Here is a 23,378-nt window from a genome sequence, read left to right as displayed (position 1 = left end):
ATTTGAATTAATGCTGAGTAGCTTGTGGATTTTTCACCAGGGTTCAATCTTTTTTTTTTTTTGGTTAAACTGTATTTAATTTAAATTTATTAATCTGATTTTGAAAAGTATTAGCTAAGTTTGGGTCATATGGTCACAAGAAAAGGTAATGGCACCATTTTCAGTTTTTTGGTTTTCTGCATAAATTGGTCATTAAATGTGATTTGATCTTCACAAAAATCAAATATCAACAAACGCAATATTTCTATGCTAATAAAACATATGCCATGGCTATGTACCAAAATATGGAAAGAATACAGTCTATGGATTTACTTGTGAAAATATCTAAAAACTTTGGAAAGTCAAAGGAGGAAGAGGTTCAGAAAAATACAAAAGAAAAAATACAAAGAAAAGATTCCTAAAGATCTTTAGGCCAAGTTGTTGGAGTCCCATGTTGTGATCTGCAAAGTCTTCTGCCAACCTCAATCGACCGACAACAGACAACACCACCAACTCTGTCAAGAAAATTATGAAACGTAATGTCAGCTATATCCAAATAATTTCTGAAAGGTTTACTGTAAAGGACCACGTAGTTTGGTCTCGTTTCGTCTGTCTCTTGCCTATCTGCTCTCTGCAGCTTAGTGTCTGCTACAGGCTATCGTGGCTGTCCCACCTTAGCACTATTCTGATTGATGTTAATGAACGAACAGCCAATTGCAAGTAAGGAAGGTCAAGATTGACAGTCTGATGTCCTGCAAAGTTAGGTAGTGCAAGTGAGACATTTCCGGCATGTACACAATAAACAAACTATGTGCATGTGTACAAACAAGGAGTTTTAAAGCTTTTACATGATCTAGGAATTACATTATAATTCCACAAATAAATTGAAATGGCAACAACAACTAATATGTGTAGTTTAACAGCTATTTATTTATATGACCTATGCACTTTTGTAGGCTTGGCTACATATTGTTAACACTTTGACTCCGCGCTGTCCATCTGATAAGGAGAGGTAGTGTATGAAGTCTTTTAGCTGACTTTAAAATTTTAGTGCTAACATTTAGGGCACTTCATGGTCAGGCTCTGCAGTATATTGCTGACCTATTGACCCCATATTTCCCGAAGCGTGTTCTTCGTTCCTCAAGTCAGGACATTTTGGTGGTTCCCAAAACCCATTTGAAGACTAGGGGCTTTTCAGGCTGTGGCTCCTGAATGCGTTGCCCCTGTCACTGCGTTCATCCGAATCTGTTGGTGGTTTTAAGAAGCAACTGAAGACACATTTTTTTAGTCAGGCTTTTAGTTGATTTGATAGTTAGGTTTTATTTTATTTTTATCATAGTTTTATATATTATCTGTTGGTGTTGTTGGCATATTGTTGTTTTGTTTGTTTTGTGATCTGCATTGCTGACTTTGTGATTTTATCTGTGAAGGTGCTATATAAATAAATCTTACTTACTTACTTAGCTGAAACAAAGCAGACACTCACCTTAGGTCTGGGGGCAGGGCATAGAGTCTTTCCTGCTTCTCCATGCCTGGAATCGAAGTTAGTTTATCAATTATGAGTATTCTGAGTTCCTCAGGCTAAAACATCTCTTCAAAACATCTGCTAAGTGCAAATCCAAAGACTATATATGCTGGTTAACTGGTTAAGTTAATTATTCTTATGATCCACCTTTAAATTACTATGTGAACCATTAATCTCCCCCAAAAATTACTGATTTCTATTCTAATGATCCAAAAGCAGAATGGAATGAAGTGTCCTTTTTTTCATGGTTTTAAATTATCAGACATGAAATATGATATTTCACATGTGTATTGAGTCAATACACACTCCAAGCAGTTCCTGATATGGACATTTATATTGTAGTCATAAAAAATGAATTAGGCAATGGAGACAGCTTTGTTAAGTTTTGGTTAAAATGTCATTTATACCAAGAGGACAGATATGTCCATTTTTAAAGTTTTCTGGATGAGACATGCAGATGACGCCTGAAAAAAAGTACATTATAAAGAGAGTATATGTAAAAATGTACAAAAATATGGTAAAATCTTCATTGTACCAGTGGTTTATTTAGTTTTAAATAAAAAAAAACATGTTAATGTCGGAATGCTCGTTGACAACCACCTACAACTGCCTATAAAATTTAGTGACTTTTGATGCGATGATATGATGCCATGTTAAGTCTGTTGAACAGTATTAGTCATGCGTGTTGTGCCCATTGTTTTAGTTTGAAAAAGTGAAGAACCACTCTACAGACTGTTCTGCTGACTGTTTTAAGATCAAGCATGCATCAAGGATAATAATAATAATAATTCAGTAAAAGCTTATTAACACAAATGATAGTTAACAAAAAGACTGTCAAATGTTTATAAAATGTTCTCAGAATAATTAAAACTAAATATGAGCACAGCTTCTTACAGACTTTAGTTAAGAGTGGCTTACAAAAAAAGAGCAATAGTCTTTGGCTGGCATTTGTGATGGTTTGATATCGGAGTCTTTCCACCAAAAATGCAAATAGTCTGATCCATCCATCCACAGAGGCCTCTATAAAAAGCAGTGTTGAGAGGCTGAATGAATCCTGAATGCTGATCTTTTTGACACCTCAGAGAGGAAACCGTTTCCTCATCACATCTGCCAGTTGGGGATCAGTCTCTGACAACATGGACTGCAGGTGCTGAAACTGCACAAGAGACAGAAGGGTGAAGTGGAAACAATGTTTATTTTCCATAGGAGCTGGTAGTACAGTCTTATGCAAAAGTTTAGGCACCCCTTGATAAATAACAGATTTTGGTGATTTTTTATTTGAACAGATGTTAACACAGTTTCTCTTGGAAATGGAAAAAATGCACAATATTTTCAGCAAACAGTGATGCATAGTTACTTCTTATGCCATAAATTGAACAAAAATAAAAAATAAAAACATTATTATGGCATGGTGCAAAAGTTTGGGCACCCTAAGAGTTCCAGAGTCTCAAACCATCCTCTTTTCAGCTTCAGCTTTTTTACAGATGGTGTGATGTTTGCTTCCAGAATTTGCTGGTATTTAGTGGAATCCATTCTTCCCTCCACCCGTGCAATGTTTCCTGTGCCACTGGCTGCAACACAACCCCAGAGCATGATAGATCCACCCCCATGCTTAATAGTTGGCAAGGTGTTCTTTTCATGAAATGCTGCTCCTTTTTTTCTCCAAACATGCCTTTGCTGATTGTGTCCAAAGAGTTCTATTTTAACTTCATCAGTCCACAGCACTTGTTTCCAAAACGCATCGGGCTTCTGTAGATGTCCTGTTGCATACTTCAGACGTTGGATTTTATGATGGGGACGCAGATAAGGTTTTCTTCTGCTGACTCTTCCATGAAGGCCTTGTCTGTGCAAGCATCGCTGCACAGTGGAACGGTGCACCACCACTCCTGAGTCTGCTAAATCTTCCTGCAGGTTTTTTGCAGTCAAATGGGGGTTTTGATTTGTCTTTCTGACCAGCATACGAGCAGTTCTGTCCGAGAGTTTTCTTGGTCTTCCAGATCTCATCTTGACCTCCACAGTTCCCCTGATCTGCCATCTCTTAATTACATTTCTTACTGTGGAAACTGCAAGCTGACAACGCTTTGCTATCTTCTTGTAGCCTTCTCCTGCATTGTGGGCATCAATAACTTTCATTTTCAGGGTCTTACACAGCTGCTTAGAGGAACCCATGGTTGCTGGGTGTCCACAAGTGTGTGCACAAGGTTTGAAGAGTCAAAGTATTTGTACAGCTTTGAAATTGGCATTTACCAATGACAGCTGTTGCTGTGCATCAGATCTAACGAGCTGATTAAGGTCTGATACCTTGTGAGAGACTTTGAGACTCTGGAACTCTTAGGGTGCCCAAACTTTTGCACCATGCCATAATCATGTTTTTATTTTTTATTTTTGTTCAATTTATGGCATAAGAAGTAACTATGCATCACTGTTTGCAGAAAATATTGTGCATTTTTTCCATTTCCAAGAGAAACTGTGTTAACATCTGTTCAAATAAAAAATCACCAAAATCTGTTATTTATCAAGGGGTGCCTAAACTTTTGCATAAGACTGTATATACAGTAGTAGCAGTTCATCACACATCCTAACATGACACAAGCTCTAAAACAGACCAACTGCCAGCAGCGGTTTGCACACATGGCGATTAGGCTGCTCATGAGAAAATATGTGGACGAGAAATCCATTATCAAAAGTAGGCAAATAAATTATCTAAAAAGCAGGAAAGGACAGTTGGGAAACACAGGTTACCAGAGTCTACAATGTGTTAAAATGTCTTATTTTGCTGCAATAACTGAGAAACAATAGAGGGAAAAAAACCATTACTAACATATCTTATATTTATACTTAATATCAATAAATTAATAAAAGTCACAGAATTTTCTGTTGAGGGAGTAATCGATTTGTCTAATGATCCTTTTAGCAGAAAGAAGGACAGTGTTCAAGTTGAACTTTTTTTTTATGAGTTTAAGACACTTGTCAATGAAATTGCTGAGAATTTTACAATGAACTCTGATTATAAAATGAGAAGGACAAAATTACTAATACTGTATCTGTCAATGGCTCAAACTGTTACTATTAAGTCCAAGGAAAAGGAACAAAGCCTCACTCCACACTGGAAAATATTTCATTCCATACATCCGCATGACATTTACTCTATAACTGAATGCAACATGTATTTTAAACCATTTTAGAGGAAGCACTTACTGAATTCTTAAAGTTGGGAAGTAAACTGACCACAGCTGTTAAACAGGTCTTCTCTGTCAGGAAACCTTTCTTCACCAAATCTGCCACAGTGTCCTACCCAAGAAAAAGGCCAGACACTTCAGTCATCAGCACACAATCTGATCCAACAGGAAGGTGAGTAGTTTCTGTGGTGGCTTTACCTTGGGAATCTGAATGCAGATGTCAGCTAGAAACTCAGCTGTGACCTCTGCCAGAGTCTGGAGCTGTTCATCTTTTGTCTCTTCTTTGCTGGTACTGTCATCTTTGCACTCACTGTGGTACTGGAGTACTCGCAAAATGGTCCCAATGAGGGGCAGACCTAGACACAAATGAGCAAAACTCTGGAAGTTATATACCAGAACTAGTCATATTAAAAGAAAAATAATGGACGGTATGATCAAGTTTGCCCTAAATCCTTGTACTGTACCTTTATACTGTCAAATACCTACTGTATTATCTGTCAGTACCAATATGTCTGTCTGTACTGTGACTGTCAGTTCTAGTCTAAGCAGATATAATTGTTAAGCCTCCGCTCTGGCAATACCAGTGGCATCATGTTTTCAGGTTGTCCCTCCATCTGTATGATTCTTGTGAATGCAATATATCAGGAACACCTTGAGGGAATTTCTTCAAATTTGTTTCACCTGGACTAAAAAATGAACTGATTAGATTTTGGTGGTCAAAGGTCAGTGACCTCACTTCTGTCCCAAACCCATGTCTTTGACTGGTTGGCAGAGGTAAACAACTGCAATGTGATAATTCTAGTTATATTTTAATTTCCTCTAAATACTACAGCTGCACGGATGACAGTTTACATTAGGAAATATGGCATTCATCAAGCCTTCCCATTAATAGTCATCCATTGTACAGGATGCAGTAGTGTTTTATTTAAGATCCATATTCTTTAACTGTGTTGGATAGGCTCCTTTCCCACCACAAGTAAAATACAAAAATTTGACTGTAGTATTCAACACATTGCAGTAGCAGTGTGTGGAATGTAGAACCAAAACAATCCTGCCAGTTTCTGAACAGAAAAGGAAACAACTGGTAATAACACAGTGCTTGTAATGTTGCTTCAAAACATACTTGTGTCAGTTTTGCTGCACCACTGATCCTGGCATCTATAAAGAGCCTGAAGCACAGAAAATGCCTGGATCAAAATGCCGCTCTGCTCTTGCAGGACAACTGGAAGATCATTTGGCTGGCAGAGGTCCTTACATACAACGTCACAGACAAAGTCCCACAGTGCTTTGCCGGGTCCATCAGGGGCGGCTGGAAGAAACACAAAAACGACACACCTTCTCTGTTAATAGTTCACTTCAGTCTTGTATTGTTTTATTAAGTCAGCAACAGAACACCTTTAAATTCTGTAATAACGAGCCAACAGCTGAACTCAAAATGATAATCCCTCTTACCAAAAACCTGAATGCCTTCTGCTATGGTGGTGACGAGTTGGCAGATATGAAGGTAAACCACTAAGCCACTTGGACTCTCTGATCTGTGGAAACCATTTAAAGGATAAGGTCAGTCATTTTCAGCACTCCCTATACAGAGACTAAAACCAACAATGAAATATACTGGTCGTGTCTTTTGTAATGAAGACATCACCCAGTGATTTTTATGTGTTTTTAGTCATTTTTGAACAACAGAGGTCTATGGCACAGACGAATAAGATGATCCAGGTTGGAGACTGACAGACAACTTTGAGTAGAGGCAGTTGGTTTTAGTCTTAGTATGGAGAATGTTGAAAATACTGGCAATATAGGAAATGACCAATGTTTTGCTTTAATATTGTTGAATGCTGAGCGTCAGCTACATTATCAACATCACGCATTTAGTCTGAACTCTGCCGTATCAGACCAGTCATAAATAATATATCCATTTTATAAGACAATGTCAACAAATAACCAGTGCATTGCATCGACTAAAAAAAAAGACATACAAATAAGGAAAAGGAGACTGAGAACACTTCTAACAGCAGAAATAACTGTTAATTTAAGTAAGGTTATGACCATAATTCAGATATGCAAATTAGATACAGAAACCTCTTTGCATTCACATGTAAGTGGAGCAAAGAGCATTTATAAATAAGGACTACAGTACAAGAAATAATACACAGTCTGTTTTAAACCTGTTTGAAATGTTTTTTTAAGGAAATATTTTTATATTTCTGATGGAAAAAAAGTTAGGGAATAAAGTTTTTTTTATTAACATCAACCAGAATTTCGTTTTCAAACTCCCACCTAAGCTGCTTGGCTGCCTCGAGAAGGCATGAGGCCACATCCAGATGGCTTTCACCAGCATCATCCTCCTTACTTGACTGAGCTGTGATCCAGCTCTTCATCAGCTCTTCATCAAGGTCAAACAGTTTGTCAACCAGCTCTCCGACCTTCTCGAGCAGGTCCGCTGTAAAATACATTATAACTATTTTATAAAGCAAATAGCTTAGGACATCAAAGGATGAGAGTTTGTGTAAGCCAGTTGGATACGTCAGCTTATTATATAAACAATGAGTAAATTCAAAAGTACTGTTCGTAGAACTGCACATGATGAAACAGAGGTTGGAGCACACAGATGTCTGCTGTCGTATTCGCTGAAGCCACAAGGAGCAGACATCTTTCTGGGAGACACATGTCAGCAGCAATCTGCAAAACATCATCACAAAAGGTGAATACCTCACTCTCACTCTCCATGTCTCACATGTCTCCAGAAAATGAAATTGTCACCTGCTTGTTTCTAGAAGGGTTGGAGGATCTGTATCTCCGAGAAGAAGCAACAGCACGGCACTGTGGACACAGAGGGAGTTGCATTAAGAGTGAATCACAATAGTGAGGAAAATCAATTTTACAGCAATTACAGATAATGACTTGTACTCACCCTAAGTCTTCATTCTGGCTCAGCGTCAGACACGTTTCAGGAAAACAAGCAATGTTCCCAAGAATGCCCACACAAATTTCCTAGAGATGCAATAGAATGACCTGTCATGGGATTCTCAAAGCCCAAAAATGTACCATCAGAATTAAATACAATATATAGCATTATATGTTGACAAATAATGCAGAAAATTGACAGCATTTCACTCACTGTGAGACGTGGACAACGAGACTTGGCTATCACTCCAAGAAGAATATCTGCAGCTTTGAATTCCTGCAGAAAACCAGCCACATCCTATACATAGTTGGAAAATAAATTAGTTAATATAAAACTTTCCATTTATATCTGCAGCTAGACTCAATTACAGAAACACCTCTCTGTATAACGCAGTACAGTTCAGCAGCAGCACAAACATCAGCCTTAAAAATGACTACAAGTAAATCAACTTTTTTAAAAACAGCCTCAACAAATATTGACCAATATCACCATCATGAAGGGAGGGTTCACTGCAGAACTGTTGTATAAGACTGCATTAGTGTTACTAGGTGTGCCTACAGTAATAACCTGTCAACTCAGTGTATGGTTTTTCACTGGTGAGGGTAAATGAATGGCAGATGCAAAAACACCAGCAGCAAATCATGTCTAACCAAAGAATATGAAGCATACTGGACACAAATTAAGAACTCTAAACCTTATCCATCGCCATATCCCAGATCCTACATAGAGCTTCCTCATCTTCTTCAGGGAGCTGTATTTGACCCTCACAGTCCTCCTCTGTATGCTCTGTGACCATCTGCAAGACAGTTTACAACAATTAAGTCATGTTTGCTATAATGGACAGTGTGTACTATAGCTGAGAGCAATGGCACAGACAGTTAATGTGTAATACAGTGGGATGCTCAGATTTTTCACTGCAACTAACTTGATTTGTGGTTTCTAAATTAGCAGGCAAAAAATGCTACTGTTGGATAGCTCAAGAAAATAAAGGCAACTCAAACACCAGTGTAGTAGTGTTTGTGCCAGTTTACATTAATGTTGTGAGATTGATGGATCAGGTTGTGACATTAGCCTGCCTACATGGATGAGACGAGTCAGAGTGCTGAAAAGCCAGTGCTTGCTGTAAACAGTGTCTCCAATGGCATCCAAATCTTCATTCTCTTCTCTATCAGCTGGGTCTGGGGGTGGTGATGGGTTACGATCCATTACAGGAGACTGTATTTCAGTTGGAGATGAGGATACCCCATTCTCTGCTTCCTTAGCACCATCAACACTACATTCTGGAAAAAAACAGTGACATGGATTAGAGCTGGATGATACTAAGAAGTGAGAGAAACCATCTTATACCATTTCCAATAACGTAGCTAATATCTCAGGTAACAATAGACCATCAATGAGCAGGGCTGTTTTATGGAAAGATTGGATGTACTATATTTGAGCATCAACATCATGTGAAACTGCAACAATAAGCTCACTAATCAATTATTCAGTCAAAAATGAATAGGCTACCATTTTGATAATTGATTAATCATTTGTGTCACCCTTACTATGACTGAAGTTTTTGCTACTTCATAGAGTGTACCAGATGAATTTATAATGAAATAATTGTGAGGTGTTCCTAATCTGTCCATTCACTAAAAAGATATAACAGCATTACAAGTTACAAGTGTATTCGAAAATTTACTAGAGTTAAAAAACAAAAGTTTTAAAATGAGCATAAACTTAAGTAAATAAATATATTTTCCACTGAAATGTAGGTTAGCGCAGGTATAAAGTAACATGACAACGGAAACAGTCAACTAGATTATTAACGTTACCTCAAAATAGTACTTAGCCTGGTTACTCGAGTATATATACCAAATCTTTTGTTAACGTTAACGTTAGTTAACGGGATCAAATAAGTAGCTAACACTACGCAAACTTTACATAAAAAGTTAGCATCTATTTAACATTTAACAATTTAGCTAGCATCTGCGCACTTTGCTTCTAAAACTGGGTTACTGTCTTGCTGTCCAACACATAAGTGTCCTTCATGTCAACTCACCCATAATGTCCGGCTGATAAATGTTATTATCAGAGTAATCACATAAAAGAAGATGTCATACTTCAGTTTCAAACGATATTTTCAAACAGCCACCATTTAGCATCAGTAGCTAATTGCGCATGCACCAAATCTGTACAGTCTTCTTCTTGCAGGCGACCACCTCAAGCTAAATGAATGTCGCCACCTGCAGTGTGCAGAGGGGATGACATGTACTCCAGGGAAATAAGGTAAGGTGTACCTGAAGAAGGTTCCGGGTTCCAGTGTGTGGAGTTTGCATGTTGTCCCTCTTCCTGTCTCTCCTAACACCCCCCTCCCCCCCGACTTTATTCAGCCTTATTCAGGAATAAGTAGTATAGATAAAGGATGGATGGATGGAGGTGTAGGTGGCCGAGTGTTTGCCCAACTATAAAAACCATATACTGTATATACTGTACATTATAGTCTATGGTTACAACTTGTTTCCCGTCCTCACTGACTGATCCTCACCCAAGGTTTTGCTTTATCTAGCTAGGTTTAATCATATTTTCAATTAGTATACTACTCAAATTTAAAATAAACACATGTAAATTCACCAATTTAAAAACGATGATAAACGGCTCGCCAGAAGAAGTCATACAATTGTATCTAATAATTACTATTTAAATGAATAGGCTAGTCAATCCAAATCCAAATTTAGTCTACAGTAATACAGAGTCTCTAAAGTGAACCTTTGTTTTTGTTCTTTTTTTCTTTGCCAAGGCAAACAGAAAAGCTTGCATTGGCAGAGCACTATAAAATTCACCTGGCACCTAACACTGGGGTTGGGTTTGTTTCACGTTCATGCCGAAACCATAAAGCAGGATTCAGTCTTTTCATAGGAAATGACTTCAACTATTGACTGTTAAACAGTATTATGTCAACATGTTTCAAAACACTGAATCGTCACACCTCTAATCAAAACTGTCTAGAGGTAATTTGACAAATGTACTGTCCTCCTTGGATCAACACAGCATCAGCTGTCAGGCAGGAATAACTATACTCCTTTCTCACCATGCAGCTGTCCCCCTGTAGGAGTGGTCCAAAGCTATGTTTGCACTTGGAGGAGCTCCCACTCGCAGTACATCCGCATGACAGCCTGATCCTATCCAGTGGGTTCTCTCCAGGTACTCCAGCTTCCTTCCACAGTCCAAAGATACGCAACTTAGTTTGACTGGCAACTCTAAATTGCCTGTAGGAGTGAGTGTGTGTGCGTGCGTGCGGTTGTTTGTCTACATATCAGCCCTGTTACAGACTGGTGACCTGTCAAGGGTGTACCCCATGTCTCACCCAGTGTCAGCTGGGTCTGGCTCCAGCGGCCAAGTGACCCTTTTCAGGAATGAGTGGTATAGATAATGGATAGATATGCAAAATACTTTTTTTATACATTTGTTAAGAGCTATTATCACAGATTTTTTTAAAGTGAGTGAACAGCTTTTCTAAAGCCAAACATGCCTGGGATTTAAAGTATTAAGCTACCAGCTAGAGTTAATTAATAGTACATTCTTATTTATGCATCCCAAACTCTCAAATCACAAATTTGCAACCTCAACCAGCAATTACATATTACTTTGTGATTAAATGAATTGCTTTCAAGTTGGTGCATAATTTTAATAGGCATGACACAATCCTGTTCTCATGACTGTGAAAGTAAAGGTTTACAGCTTAATTTGCTTGTGTGTGCTAACATGACACTGCTGGTATAGAATGACTGTAATCAAGGATGTGGTATAGTCATTTCAGTTGCACATCCTGCCTTATTCATGATCCAGATGTAATTTATATACTGCAGTATATTCTCTTACTACATTAAAACAAATATTTTGGTCATGAAGTGGGAGCAGCAAGTTCAGCCAGGCAGTTGAGAGTTTCTTCTTCCCAGTCATTTTTAATACAATTTTACACGACATTACACAACCTAATGTTCCAATTATAGTTTCCTAAGATCACAAAAAGCCAAAGAAGAGGAATAAAGAAATCAAATAAGAATTCATATTTCATATATCCTATAAAGATTTCATAAAATTGTAAAAACAAAAGAAAGAAAACAAAGAAAAGCCAGAAATATTATTCTCCATACAACCGATCAAAAGGGCGTAGTCTGAAGCTTTATCTTATAAATGCCTACTGCTCTTATGTCCTCCACAAATTAGTAATTAAGGCATCTGTCAAGTCAGAATATTCATATACAGTTTGTCTTTGTTGAGTGCTCACCAGTTGTAAATTGCTGTAAATATGTTGATTAGGCCACAGATATTCTGGTTTCTACAATGCATCATGTCTGACATACAGATCCTAAACAAAGTATTACATATATGCATTAAAATAACTTCATTAAATTGACATAATGTTGTATAATGTCAGAATAAAATAGGCCACAAATATCATATTTATATGCAATGTTTACATAGGGGGAATACATATATTTTAAATAACTGCAGTTTTTATGTGAGCAATGATAGGTGCATATCACTCCTTCTTTTATCCGTTTCTCCTTCTGACAATAATTTTGTGTGTGTATGCATGTCAGTGGACTTGTACTACCTGTATCTGATCTAAATATATTAGACTTGTCCAATCAGTGGGGACATGGATCAGACATGTTTGTCCAGCACATCCCACAGATGCTCAACTGGACTGAGATCTGGAGAATTTGAAGGCCAAGTTGACACCTTGAACTCATGGTTGTGCTCCTCAAACTGTTCCTCAATCATTTTTGCAATGTGACAGGGGCATTAGCTTGCTGAAAGAGGCCACTGCCATTAGGGAATACCTTGAAGGGGTGTACTTGGTTTGCAACTATGTTTAGGTAGGTGGTACATGTCAAAGTAACATCCACATGAATGGCAGGACCCAATGCTTCCCAGCAGAACATTGCCCAAGCATCACACTGCTCCGCTGGCTTGCCTATTGGTCTTGGGGCTAGGTACCAACCACTGCAAACCAAGCACACCCAACAAGACCTGCAGCGTGGAAGATACTCTGACCCAGTTGTCAGCCATCACAATTTGGTCCTCATCAGAGTCACTCAGATCCCTACACTTGCCACTTTTTCCTGCTTCCAACAGATCAACTTTGAGGCCTGAATGTTCACTTGCTACCTAATATACCCCACATACTGACAGGTGCCATTGTAATAAAATAATCAATGTTATTCACCTCACCTGTCAGTGGTCGTAATGTTATGGCTGACTGGTGTATGACTCACATAATTTTTATATTCATCAAACCATTCAGTGACCCCTTGTGCCCTATACATGGGGGCACTGTCATCCTGGAAGAGACCACTCATTTCTTCAGGTGTTCCTCTAATTTGTCATCAGTCAGTATTATGGCTTATAAGTTTTAATAACAAAATGAAAAAAGTTCAATTTTACTGAAGTCTGTCACAATGTCATTCAAATGTAACTACTTATTGAAGAAAAGAGTGCACACTGTTTATAATACTGTTTTATTGCTGCTCATTCCATAGAAATAAAAGCTCTTTATTAAAGTGCAAACATATTTGCTCAATGAATAGATAAGGAGGAGGAAGGATAAATTATATAGAATTCCATTGAGCATATTTGCTAAGTCTTGGCAATAAAACATCAGGTCCCACTCAGAGGGTGTTGACAAAAAATTGTGCAGTTTCAATATAAAGGGCTGCTGAGTACAGCCAAATTATTACCTACTTTGGTGACAGCAAGTCCACAGTAGCCACAATGAGGTGGAGATGTGTGTGGTTGTGTTTCCTTGCTTTGTCTGTTGCCAGTGTCACTGATGTCCAAGCCAGACTGGGTAAGACTTCATTGTGTTGTATTCTGTAAAATGCTTTTCAAGATTTTGTGAATGGGTTGTTTTGTTTAATGTATACATAATGTTCAAATACATAGAGTACAGCACTGTCTCTAATATCAGTTATGCAGAATATTCAGTGACTCAGTCTCTTTCTTGTATAATTTTTCAGTTCACAACCATGTTAGTAGCATCTGCAGCACATGGGGCAGAGAGCACTTCAAGACGTTTGATGGTGACATGTACCACTTCCCTGGTATGTGTGAATACGTCCTGGCCTCAGACTGCCACGAGTCCTACCGGGAGTTCTCAGTGCACATGAAGAGGACAGAGAATGACGGGAACTCTGCAGTCAGTTATGTGGTGGTCACAATCAATGACCTTTCATTCAAGCTCACTAAGAACCTGGTCATTGTGAATGAAGTGCCGTAAGTAAAAAGCCATATAGCTCGTGAAACCATCTGTACTTATCTTTTGTGATGTTTGCGCATTAAATTAAAATCAATTCTCTTTTTCCTAGTGTCAAAATGCCATACTACAATGCAGGGGTACAAGTGGAAAAAAATGCTGTTTACATCAAGCTCCAATCCAAAGTCGGCATCACTGTCATGTGGAACAGAGATGATGCAGTCATGGTAAAAACATAAAACAGACTTTAAGGAGTGCATTGTGATACACAGGCAGTTTAGTTAAGACTCCTTTATGATCACTGGAAGATGCTTTCTGTTATTAAGGTGGAGCAGACTAACCAGAGAGAGGCAGTTATAGTGGATGGTATTTACATTAATTCCAAAGGTTTCTGCAAAGGAAAAAATTTTTCCTTTCAGTCAGTTTTTTTTTCTTGATACAATTATTCTTGACAAACACAAGAAGTGCAAATTAAAGTTTGTTAGCTCACACCATGATTTATACTGTATATAAAATGATGTGTATGACACAGGTATGTATAAAATCACAATCATAAGGATTCAATCCATGTCTTTTTTTTTGAGTAATTATACTGCAGTTCACTTGTGTTGTGTTTGCCTTTCAATATTTTAGTAATGCACAAGTGTTAATAGTTTTAAAGTTCATTAAAACCTCTGGTTGTGCTGCTGTGTTGTAGGTGGAACTGGATCCTGACTATACTAATCGTACTTGTGGACTCTGTGGAGACTTCAATGGTGTTTCTGTCTACAATGAGTTTATTTATGAGGGTACATATGGTTATTCACTTTATGTGTTTTTTCATTTCTTTTGGTATCTATTGTATCTTTTGCTTGAGACATGAATATTATTATATGCAGGGCGCAAACTTAGCCCAGTTGAGTTTGGCAACAAACACAGAGTCCATCGCCCAAATGATGAATGTGAGGACCCTTATGAAGAGGTTGATGAATCACTGGAGGGTGGGGAAATACTGGATTCATGCAAGGAGTTTGTGAGTTTATTACCCACATAGTGATATGTAGTAATATTTATCAACAGAATAACTTTTGACTCTATTACACATTTCTTCTTCTCTTTTAGCAAACCATCTGTGAACAGATGCTGCATTCAGAGTCCTGGAGCTCCTGCACCAAACTAATTGATCCTGAACCTTACATCCAGGCCTGTGTGCAGGATATGTGCGGCTGCTCCAACAGCACAAAGGACCACTGTGTCTGCAGCACACTCTCTGAATTCTCTCGACAGTGTTCCCATGCCGGAGGACAGCCACCCAACTGGAGGACGCCTGAGTTCTGCGGTATTATGTTGTGCTCTCTTTTCTGTTTTATGATCTTGATATTTTATACAGCATGGGGTGGAGAGCACTGAAATCAGTGAAAAGCATCTAGGTTCAGTTGTTCTTTGAATAAATATTTTTTCATGCAGCTCTAGGATGAGAGAATTGATTCTATTCCATTAGAAAAAGCCATTTATAAACTGCACAACAAAATGCAAGATACAGTATATGTACATCTAGATTCTATGTAATTGATTCAAATTAACATGTAGCAAAAAAAAGAAACTGTTAAATCTATGTTAGTGCTCATAAAACAAATAGAAAAGACACTTTTACCAAAAACAAATGAGTCACTTCCAATTTCTATTTATTTCAAATGTACCTTATTCTCACAGCTATGCAGTGTCCATTCAACATGGTTTATGAGGAGAGCGGCTCCCCTTGCATGGATACTTGCACACACCTGGATACAAGTTCACTGTGTGAGGACCACAAAATGGATGGCTGCTTCTGTCCTCCTGGTCAGTGCTCATCACATGTGGGCACACAATAGTACATTGTTTATAGTTTCCTGTTTCACTTATAATTACCTTTATTATAACCGTCTACTTCAGGAACTGTGTTTGATGATATTTCGCCAAGAGGGTGCATTACTCAGGCTGAATGTCAGTGTAAACATGACAAAATTTATAACTCCGGTGAGATTTACCGACAGGACAGAGCTGAATGGTATGTCAAAAATGCTTCATAATATAAACTTAAAGCATTAATTGGGGTGTTTTTGGCATGTTAATTGGCATTGGTTGGAATGTGTTTCGCTATCTTATATATTTTGTGTTGTTTTAGTACATGTTTAGAGGGTAGATGGGCTTGTAAGAGCCTCCAGATGCCTGCTACATGTGCAGTTGAAGAGGGTTCACATGTAACTACCTTTGATGGGAAAACCTACACCTTCCATGGAGACTGTTATTACACTCTAGCCAAAGTGGAAAGCAAGGTGAATAAGTCTTTGATTTATACAATTAAATCACAGGAAATATATGATGTTAAAAAAACAACAAAAAAGGTTTATTCATTTATTTGTCCTTACTGTATATTTCAGGATGATGCAAGCCCAAAGTTTACCATCCTTGTCCAATTGGTGCCATGTACAAATCAAGAGTATGACACTTGTCTTAAGTCCCTTAAGATCCTGCTCAACAATGACAGGAACAATGTGAGTTAATGCATCTCTGTTAAGAAGACTGCGGTCCTTTATGAATTGACACTGCTATCGACAACACTCACGATAAATTCTCTTTTTTTATTCAGGTGTTAATGTTCACTTCAGATGGCACAGTGAAGCAGAATATGCAGACCATCAGTTTGCCATACCAGTCAGGTGTGTCAGACAATAAGAAACTTTAAAATAAAATGTTACTGTTACCTTTCATACATGCTATGGCACCTGAAATAAGATCATTCTCATTCATGTGATCTCACCTTTTCTTGTGATTTTATAGCTGTGATATTATGATCTTACTTGTTTTGTATTTGTCTTTATTCAAAGGTGACATCAACATATTCCATGCTTCATCCTTCCATATCATGCTCCAAACTAGTTTTGGGTTGCAAATTCAGATCCAGCATGTACCTGTCATGCAAGTCTATGTCAGCCTGGAACAGAGCTACAGAGCGAAGACACGTGGTGGGTTTTACATAAGTACTAACATGAACATTGGCACCTTCATAAAATATGTTAGCATACAATACATTTACAACAGATGACTAGTTACTATAGACATTACATAGTGTACGACCATGTGATGAGAATTTCAACTGTATATTGACTTTTTTGCTGTTGTAAATGAGATCATCATCACTTCACTGGTGCGGGGGGCCACTCAGTCCATTATTTGCAACACACTAGATAACTGACCAGATTGTTGCCCCAGCCTGATGTCAGTAGAATACTCACACAGTGGTGATATCATCTGGAACAACCCGGGGGTGGTGTCTTGCTCAAGGACACCACAGCATGCGGACTGGAGGAGCCAGGAATCAAACAGCCAACCCTTTGATTAGGAGATGACCTGCTCAACCGCCTGAGCCACAGCTGCCTCTCAAATAAACCAACAGAACTGAAAAATTGTACAAAGCTATTTATTGTTGCAGCATAGGACTTGCCTCCTTCCATTTTGCTGTTAAAGGTGTATATGGTGTAATATTTGGTTTCTTCAGGTTTATGTGGGAACTATAACATGGTCCTGTCTGATGACATGAAGACACCACAGGGGATTGTGGAGGGAACAGCAGCAACATTTTGTAATTCCTGGAAGACTAATCTTGTGTGCAAGGACAAAGAGGAACGACTTGATGACCCCTGCTCCTTCAGTGTAGAAAATGGTAAACAGTGATTTGATTTAGTCCAGCATATCTCTTAACTATACTATACTATAAACATTTATTGTTATGCCTACCAGTACTGTGTGCTTATGCTAGTATATTTAAGGCAGGTTGGTAGTCTAACACAACTATACACTCTAAAAATAATAGGGTTGGGTTGCCTTGGTAGCTGAGTGGTTACAGTGCATACCACATAACTGCAACATTTGACTCTGGCAGGGGACTTTTGCTGTTTACTGCCTCTCCCTTTCTGCCTGTGATTCCTGTCTGCATCTTTTTTTAGCAAAGGCAAAAGTGCCAAAAATAAATAGATAACTGGGTTATTGTTTCTTCATTTTCAGAGTGGTACGCCAAACACTGGTGTGCCTTGCTGCTGAGTCCAAATAGTACCTTTTCACAGTGCCGTTCAGTGGTGGATCCTGAAATGTACTACAAGGTATAGTAAAGCCCCTCTGTTTGGCTTTGATTTAATTACATTTTGATGAGACTGTAATCCTGCAAAAGTGTTTGTTGCCTTCTGCAGCGATGTACTTACGCTAGCTGTAACTGTGAGAAGAGTGAGGCCTGTCTGTGCGCCGTCTTCTCCTCTTATGCACGTGCATGTGCATCAAATGGAGTATTCCTGACAGGCTGGAGAGAGAATGTGTGTGGTAAGGATTTCTTTCTTTATGTTGTAGTAAAGTGATGTGACAATTTCTGTTATCCTCCCCTTCATTTGACCCAAACCATAAAACCGAACCATTTAATAACTATCCTCACACTGTGCACAAAACAGATAAATACACAGGGAGCTGCCCAGCCTCTCAGACCTTCTCTTACAAGACTCAGAGATGCCAGCTGACTTGCAAATCACTGGGCTCAAAGCAGCAGAGCTGCACCTCTGACTTCTTACCTGTGGATGGCTGCTCCTGCCCCGAGGGTCTTTACCTAGATGAAAACAGCATCTGTGTCCCCATGGCAAAATGCTCCTGCTACTACAACGACATCTACATAAAGCCAGGAAAATCCATCAGCATCAAAAATGAGCACTGGTGAGTTAGTTATTTCCCATTTAGTGCTATTTGACTTCAAATCAATTGTCTTAGACTTTGGCAGATTTTGCACAATTATAAAGCATGCAGTATATATGATTTATAGAAACTAAATGGTTAGGTTTTTTTTGTACCTTTGTGTTGCATCTTGTATCTTTGATGTCTTTTCCTAGTGTGTGTACCAATGGAATGCTTCATTGTCACTCTTGGAGATCCCGCTCAGCAAGTATGTTTTTTTTTTGTTTTTTTACCTCAGCACAATCATTTGGTTGATACACTGAATATTAAATAAGTTTCTCCCTCTGTTACAGTATGCCCTTCTCCAAAAATATTTCTCAACTGTTCCACTGTGGGCACAAGAGAACTTGGAGCGCAGTGTGCTCGAACTTGTTTAAACCTGGACAGCAACGATTGTGTGAGCTGTGTTTTCTGCTGCGTCCACACTGACCTTTCAATCCCAGATAACTGGATCTAGTATTTATTTCCTGAATTTAATGATAGACAGTATGTTACAAAGAAGAAATACTGTTACCAGTTTCCACAGTGGTTTCTAGACCGTAACAGCTCTTTCTGTCTTGCCAGGAGTCCACAGAGTGTGAATCTGGCTGTCAGTGTCCTGAGGGTCTCGTTGATGATGGCAAAGGCTCTTGTGTGAAAGACACTGAATGTCCATGTCAGCATAATGGGCATTTATATGCCCATGGAACAAAAATACCTCATAAGTGCAACACCTGGTACTGTATGACATTGTATTGATTAAATGTATAATATATTGCATTTGCAATATTTAAGAAACTGTATTATATTTAGCCATTTCTGACCCATCTAGTACCTGCAACAGTGGAAATTGGAAATGTACAGATAAAAAATGTCCAGGCGATTGCATTATTTATGGGAGCGGTCACTACAGTACATTTGATCAGCAAACATATGTGTTTCAAGGAGATTGTGCCTACATTGCTGTCAAGGTAGGAAAAGTGTGTCAACGTGTCTAAAGTACCAAAATGTGTTTGAACTCACTCCCTTGTTTACTCATTCACTACTCTCTATATTATTAACATCCTGTAATTAACTGAGCAATACACTCACATTCAAGATCATTTTGAATCATCTCTGACATCTATAAAAACTTGCATTTTAGGATTGTTAATAAAAAGTAGAGTACATGCCAGATACACTCATTTTATGTTACATTAAAGAGGATACATTTATATATTAATATGTGATTGAAAAAAAATGTATATTTACCATTATTCACTTTAAGATCATTGATTGTAATAACAAGAAAAACAAATTTAAAGTGCCGTTTAGACTTGCATATTATTTTAGGTTCTGGCTTTTCTACAGTATAACAGTCTTACAGACTAGTAATGGACAAGCTAAAGTTGAAATGATCAGTGGCCTTTCATGACCGTAAAGCAAACATGTTTAATGAATCTTTCTCTCTTTTAAGAACAAATGTGGAAATAAAACAGAAAAGTTCGGCTTTGCAGTTATCACAGAAAATGTACCTTGTGGATCTACAGGCACAACATGCTCCAAAATTGTCAGAATCCAGCTGGGGGTAAGCTCTCATAACAACGCCTGATATGTATTCTAGCCTAAAATATTAAACATAATGAAATATTAATAATACATTTTTACTTTACATTACTCAACATTACAGAGAAAGGAACTGAGACTAGCAAAGGGTACATATGAAGTGCTGGACCTAGGACAAGGCGCTGACATTGGCTACAGAATAAGGAATGTTAGCTTGTATCTGGTGATCGAGTCTACCATTGGTCTGGCTGTGATGTGGGATCGCAAAACAACTGTTCGCATCCTCCTGGAACCACAGCACAGCGTGAGTCACAGTAATTGTATTAGTGATGATGACTGAACTCTCTTACACTGAGAGTTTAGAGCTAGAGTTTTGATATGGTGTATCATTTTTCTTATCTGTATTCTAGCTAATTATTTTCTTTATGTTTGCTTATTAAACTTTGTTACACCAATGGTACTGATATACAGGAGCATTAGTCAAAAATCCTTTGGTGCATAATATTAATTATAATATAATTTACATGTAAAACAAGTCACAGACTCCTTGTTTTCTACAGGGAGAGGTATGCGGCCTGTGTGGAGATTTTGATGGTGATGGCCAGAATGACTTCACCACACAGGGTCAGCTGGTAGTCAGTAATCCTATAGATTTTGCAAACAGCTGGAAAATGTCCAGCGAATGCCCAGATGTGGAAATGAATGCTAATCCTTGTGAAGCAACACCCAAGCGACATCACTGGGCAACAATGATGTGTGGTATTATAACTGGAGTAACGTTCAAAATCTGCCACCATAAGGTAGTAACAGATTAATTTGTCAATTATAATTATTTAATGTTTTATGATTGAAAATATGAAGTGCAGTTTTAAAAATCTATCAATTTTGATTGATCAAACAGGTAGACCCTAGTCCATTTTTTGAAAACTGTGTGAAAGACTCATGTGCCTGTGACACCGGGGGAGACTGTGAGTGTTTCTGCACAGCAGTTGCAGCCTACGCTCAAGCTTGTAATGAGGCTGGTGTCTGTGTTGCATGGAGAACTCCAGACATCTGTCGTAAGTGAAGTAAAAATTTGGTTTTTCAGCCTTCTGTGGCCATAAACCCTGTCTTTAGATCCCAAAGGTCTTATGACCCCAGCATCTAGATGAGATTTGTCAAGATGTGTGTAACTGATAAATGAATATTGTTTGTCATTTGGAATGAGTTATGACATCCCGAATTTAGCTAAAACTAAACAAAATCCTCAGGTGTAAAACAATTATAATGTGAGAATTTATCCGGTGATGTTTAGGTTTGACTTATTTCACTTGGCACTTTATACAAAAAACAAAGTAGTTGCTTGAATCAGCATTTCAATATTTAATACACCTTGTATCTTTTTCTTCCTAGCTGTTTTTTGTGATTATTACAACAACCCTGATGAATGTAAATGGCATTACAAACCTTGCCACACACCTTGCTACCCAACCTGCAATAATCCAGAAGGAATTTGTTACAACCCCATACCTACTTTGGAAGGTAAGGATCCTATAGTGTCTTTCCTTACCTCTGTTTAATGTGAGTTAATATTTTGGTTTATTTTATATGACAAAACGTAAAAACAGATTCAATTATCTTTTTAATGTCAAAAAACAATGTGATTTTATGATGTGATTTTTACAGGCTGTTACCCCATATGCCCACCTGAGACGCCCATATTTGATGAGACCAGTCACATGTGTGTGGAGATATGTAACACCACCACTACAACCACAACCCCATCAACTACAACCCCAACGACCACGCCTACTACTACAACCGAGGGGCCAACCACGCACCCATCAACTACAACCCCAACGACCACGCCTACTACTACAACCGAGGGGCCAACCACGCACCCATCAACTACAACCCCAACGACCACGCCTACTACTACAACCGAGGGGCCAACCACGCACCCATCAACTACAACCCCAACGACCACGCCTACTACTACAACCGAGGGGCCAACCACGCACCCATCAACTACAACCCCAACGACCACGCCTACTACTACAACCGAGGGGCCAACCACGCACCCATCAACTACAACCCCAACGACCACGCCTACTACTACAACCGAGGGGCCAACCACGCACCCATCAACTACAACCCCAACGACCACGCCTACTACTACAACCGAGGGGCCAACCACGCACCCATCAACTACAACCCCAACGACCACGCCTACTACTACAACCGAGGGGCCAACCACGCACCCATCAACTACAACCCCAACGACCACGCCTACTACTACAACCGAGGGGCCAACCACGCACCCATCAACTACAACCCCAACGACCACGCCTACTACTACAACCGAGGGGCCAACCACGCACCCATCAACTACAACCCCAACGACCACGCCTACTACTACAACCGAGGGGCCAACCACGCACCCATCAACTACAACCCCAACGACCACGCCTACTACTACAACCGAGGGGCCAACCACGCACCCATCAACTACAACCCCAACGACCACGCCTACTACTACAACCGAGGGGCCAACCACGCACCCATCAACTACAACCCCAACGACCACGCCTACTACTACAACCGAGGGGCCAACCACGCACCCATCAACTACAACCCCAACGACCACGCCTACTACTACAACCGAGGGGCCAACCACGCACCCATCAACTACAACCCCAACGACCACGCCTACTACTACAACCGAGGGGCCAACCACGCACCCATCAACTACAACCCCAACGACCACGCCTACTACTACAACCGAGGGGCCAACCACGCACCCATCAACTACAACCCCAACGACCACGCCTACTACTACAACCGAGGGGCCAACCACGCACCCATCAACTACAACCCCAACGACCACGCCTACTACTACAACCGAGGGGCCAACCACGCACCCATCAACTACAACCCCAACGACCACGCCTACTACTACAACCGAGGGGCCAACCACGCACCCATCAACTACAACCCCAACGACCACGCCTACTACTACAACCGAGGGGCCAACCACGCACCCATCAACTACAACCCCAACGACCACGCCTACTACTACAACCGAGGGGCCAACCACAACCACACAGTTTACGACCACAACGACCACGCCTACTACTACAACCGAGGGGCCAACCACAACCACACAGACTACGACCACAACAACCACGCCTACTACTACAACCGAGGGGCCAACCACGCACCCATCAACTACAACCCCAACGACCACGCCTACTACTACAACCGAGGGGCCAACCACAACCACACAGTCTACAACCACAACAACCACGA

General features: G+C 39.4%; 2 protein-coding genes across 3 annotated transcripts in view; one reads left to right on the top strand and one right to left on the bottom strand.

The window, feature by feature from the left end:
• Positions 1-1,978: 1,978 nt before the first annotated feature.
• On the bottom strand, positions 1,979-9,811 carry saal1 (serum amyloid A-like 1). 2 transcript variants are annotated; one of them, XM_020620924.1, is made up of 13 exons: positions 9,636-9,811; positions 8,672-8,871; positions 8,286-8,387; positions 7,805-7,888; positions 7,598-7,677; positions 7,447-7,506; positions 7,250-7,365; positions 6,964-7,126; positions 6,136-6,218; positions 5,807-5,992; positions 4,882-5,039; positions 4,703-4,795; positions 1,979-2,660 (listed from the first exon to the last, which is right to left on the bottom strand). In XM_020620924.1, the coding sequence occupies exons 1-13, from the start codon at positions 9,637-9,639 to the stop codon at positions 2,583-2,585; spliced, it is 1,407 nt and encodes a 468-aa protein (XP_020476580.1). In that variant the 5' UTR covers positions 9,640-9,811; the 3' UTR covers positions 1,979-2,582. The 2 variants fall into 2 exon arrangements, with proteins under 2 accessions (XP_020476580.1, XP_020476585.1); XM_020620929.1 differs by lacking the exon at positions 9,636-9,811 and adding an exon at positions 9,409-9,614.
• Positions 9,812-12,493: 2,682 nt separating this feature from the next.
• The window catches only part of LOC109972949 (mucin-2-like), an 11,359-nt gene continuing 474 nt past the window's right edge, over positions 12,494-23,378 (top strand). Inside the window, exons 1-27 of the mRNA XM_020622220.1 lie at positions 12,494-12,576; positions 13,405-13,430; positions 13,600-13,855; positions 13,948-14,062; positions 14,533-14,623; positions 14,714-14,847; positions 14,937-15,153; positions 15,528-15,653; positions 15,747-15,861; positions 15,979-16,117; positions 16,235-16,348; positions 16,444-16,513; positions 16,682-16,819; positions 17,353-17,517; positions 17,859-17,953; positions 18,041-18,167; positions 18,293-18,548; positions 18,722-18,774; positions 18,860-18,963; positions 19,131-19,282; positions 19,378-19,516; positions 20,002-20,112; positions 20,215-20,394; positions 20,651-20,890; positions 20,992-21,148; positions 21,483-21,611; positions 21,756-23,355. Of these exons, the coding sequence (XP_020477876.1) occupies positions 12,494-12,576; positions 13,405-13,430; positions 13,600-13,855; positions 13,948-14,062; positions 14,533-14,623; positions 14,714-14,847; positions 14,937-15,153; positions 15,528-15,653; positions 15,747-15,861; positions 15,979-16,117; positions 16,235-16,348; positions 16,444-16,513; positions 16,682-16,819; positions 17,353-17,517; positions 17,859-17,953; positions 18,041-18,167; positions 18,293-18,548; positions 18,722-18,774; positions 18,860-18,963; positions 19,131-19,282; positions 19,378-19,516; positions 20,002-20,112; positions 20,215-20,394; positions 20,651-20,890; positions 20,992-21,148; positions 21,483-21,611; positions 21,756-23,355 (5,132 nt within the window). The remainder of the gene's footprint in view (positions 12,577-13,404; positions 13,431-13,599; positions 13,856-13,947; positions 14,063-14,532; positions 14,624-14,713; positions 14,848-14,936; positions 15,154-15,527; positions 15,654-15,746; positions 15,862-15,978; positions 16,118-16,234; positions 16,349-16,443; positions 16,514-16,681; positions 16,820-17,352; positions 17,518-17,858; positions 17,954-18,040; positions 18,168-18,292; positions 18,549-18,721; positions 18,775-18,859; positions 18,964-19,130; positions 19,283-19,377; positions 19,517-20,001; positions 20,113-20,214; positions 20,395-20,650; positions 20,891-20,991; positions 21,149-21,482; positions 21,612-21,755; positions 23,356-23,378) is intronic.

Source organism: Monopterus albus, unplaced genomic scaffold, assembly GCF_001952655.1.
Source record: "Monopterus albus unplaced genomic scaffold, M_albus_1.0 scaffold7.1, whole genome shotgun sequence".
NCBI classification, from domain to species: Eukaryota; Metazoa; Chordata; class Actinopteri; order Synbranchiformes; family Synbranchidae; genus Monopterus; species Monopterus albus.
The sequence above is the reverse complement of the archived record's forward strand: the minus strand, read 5'-3'. Positions and strand labels throughout refer to the sequence as shown.

What these genes read in the sequence shown, in the direction of transcription:
- saal1 (XM_020620924.1), bottom strand. An exon ending in GGGATATGGCGATGGATAAG is followed by an intron (nt 7,889 to 8,285) that starts GTTTAGAGTTCT and finishes AACTATGTATAG; the next exon opens with GATGTGGCTGGTTTTCTGCA. An exon ending in TTCCCAACTTTAAGAATTCA is followed by an intron (nt 2,661 to 4,702) that starts GTAAGTGCTTCC and finishes TCTCTTGTGCAG; the next exon opens with TTTCAGCACCTGCAGTCCAT.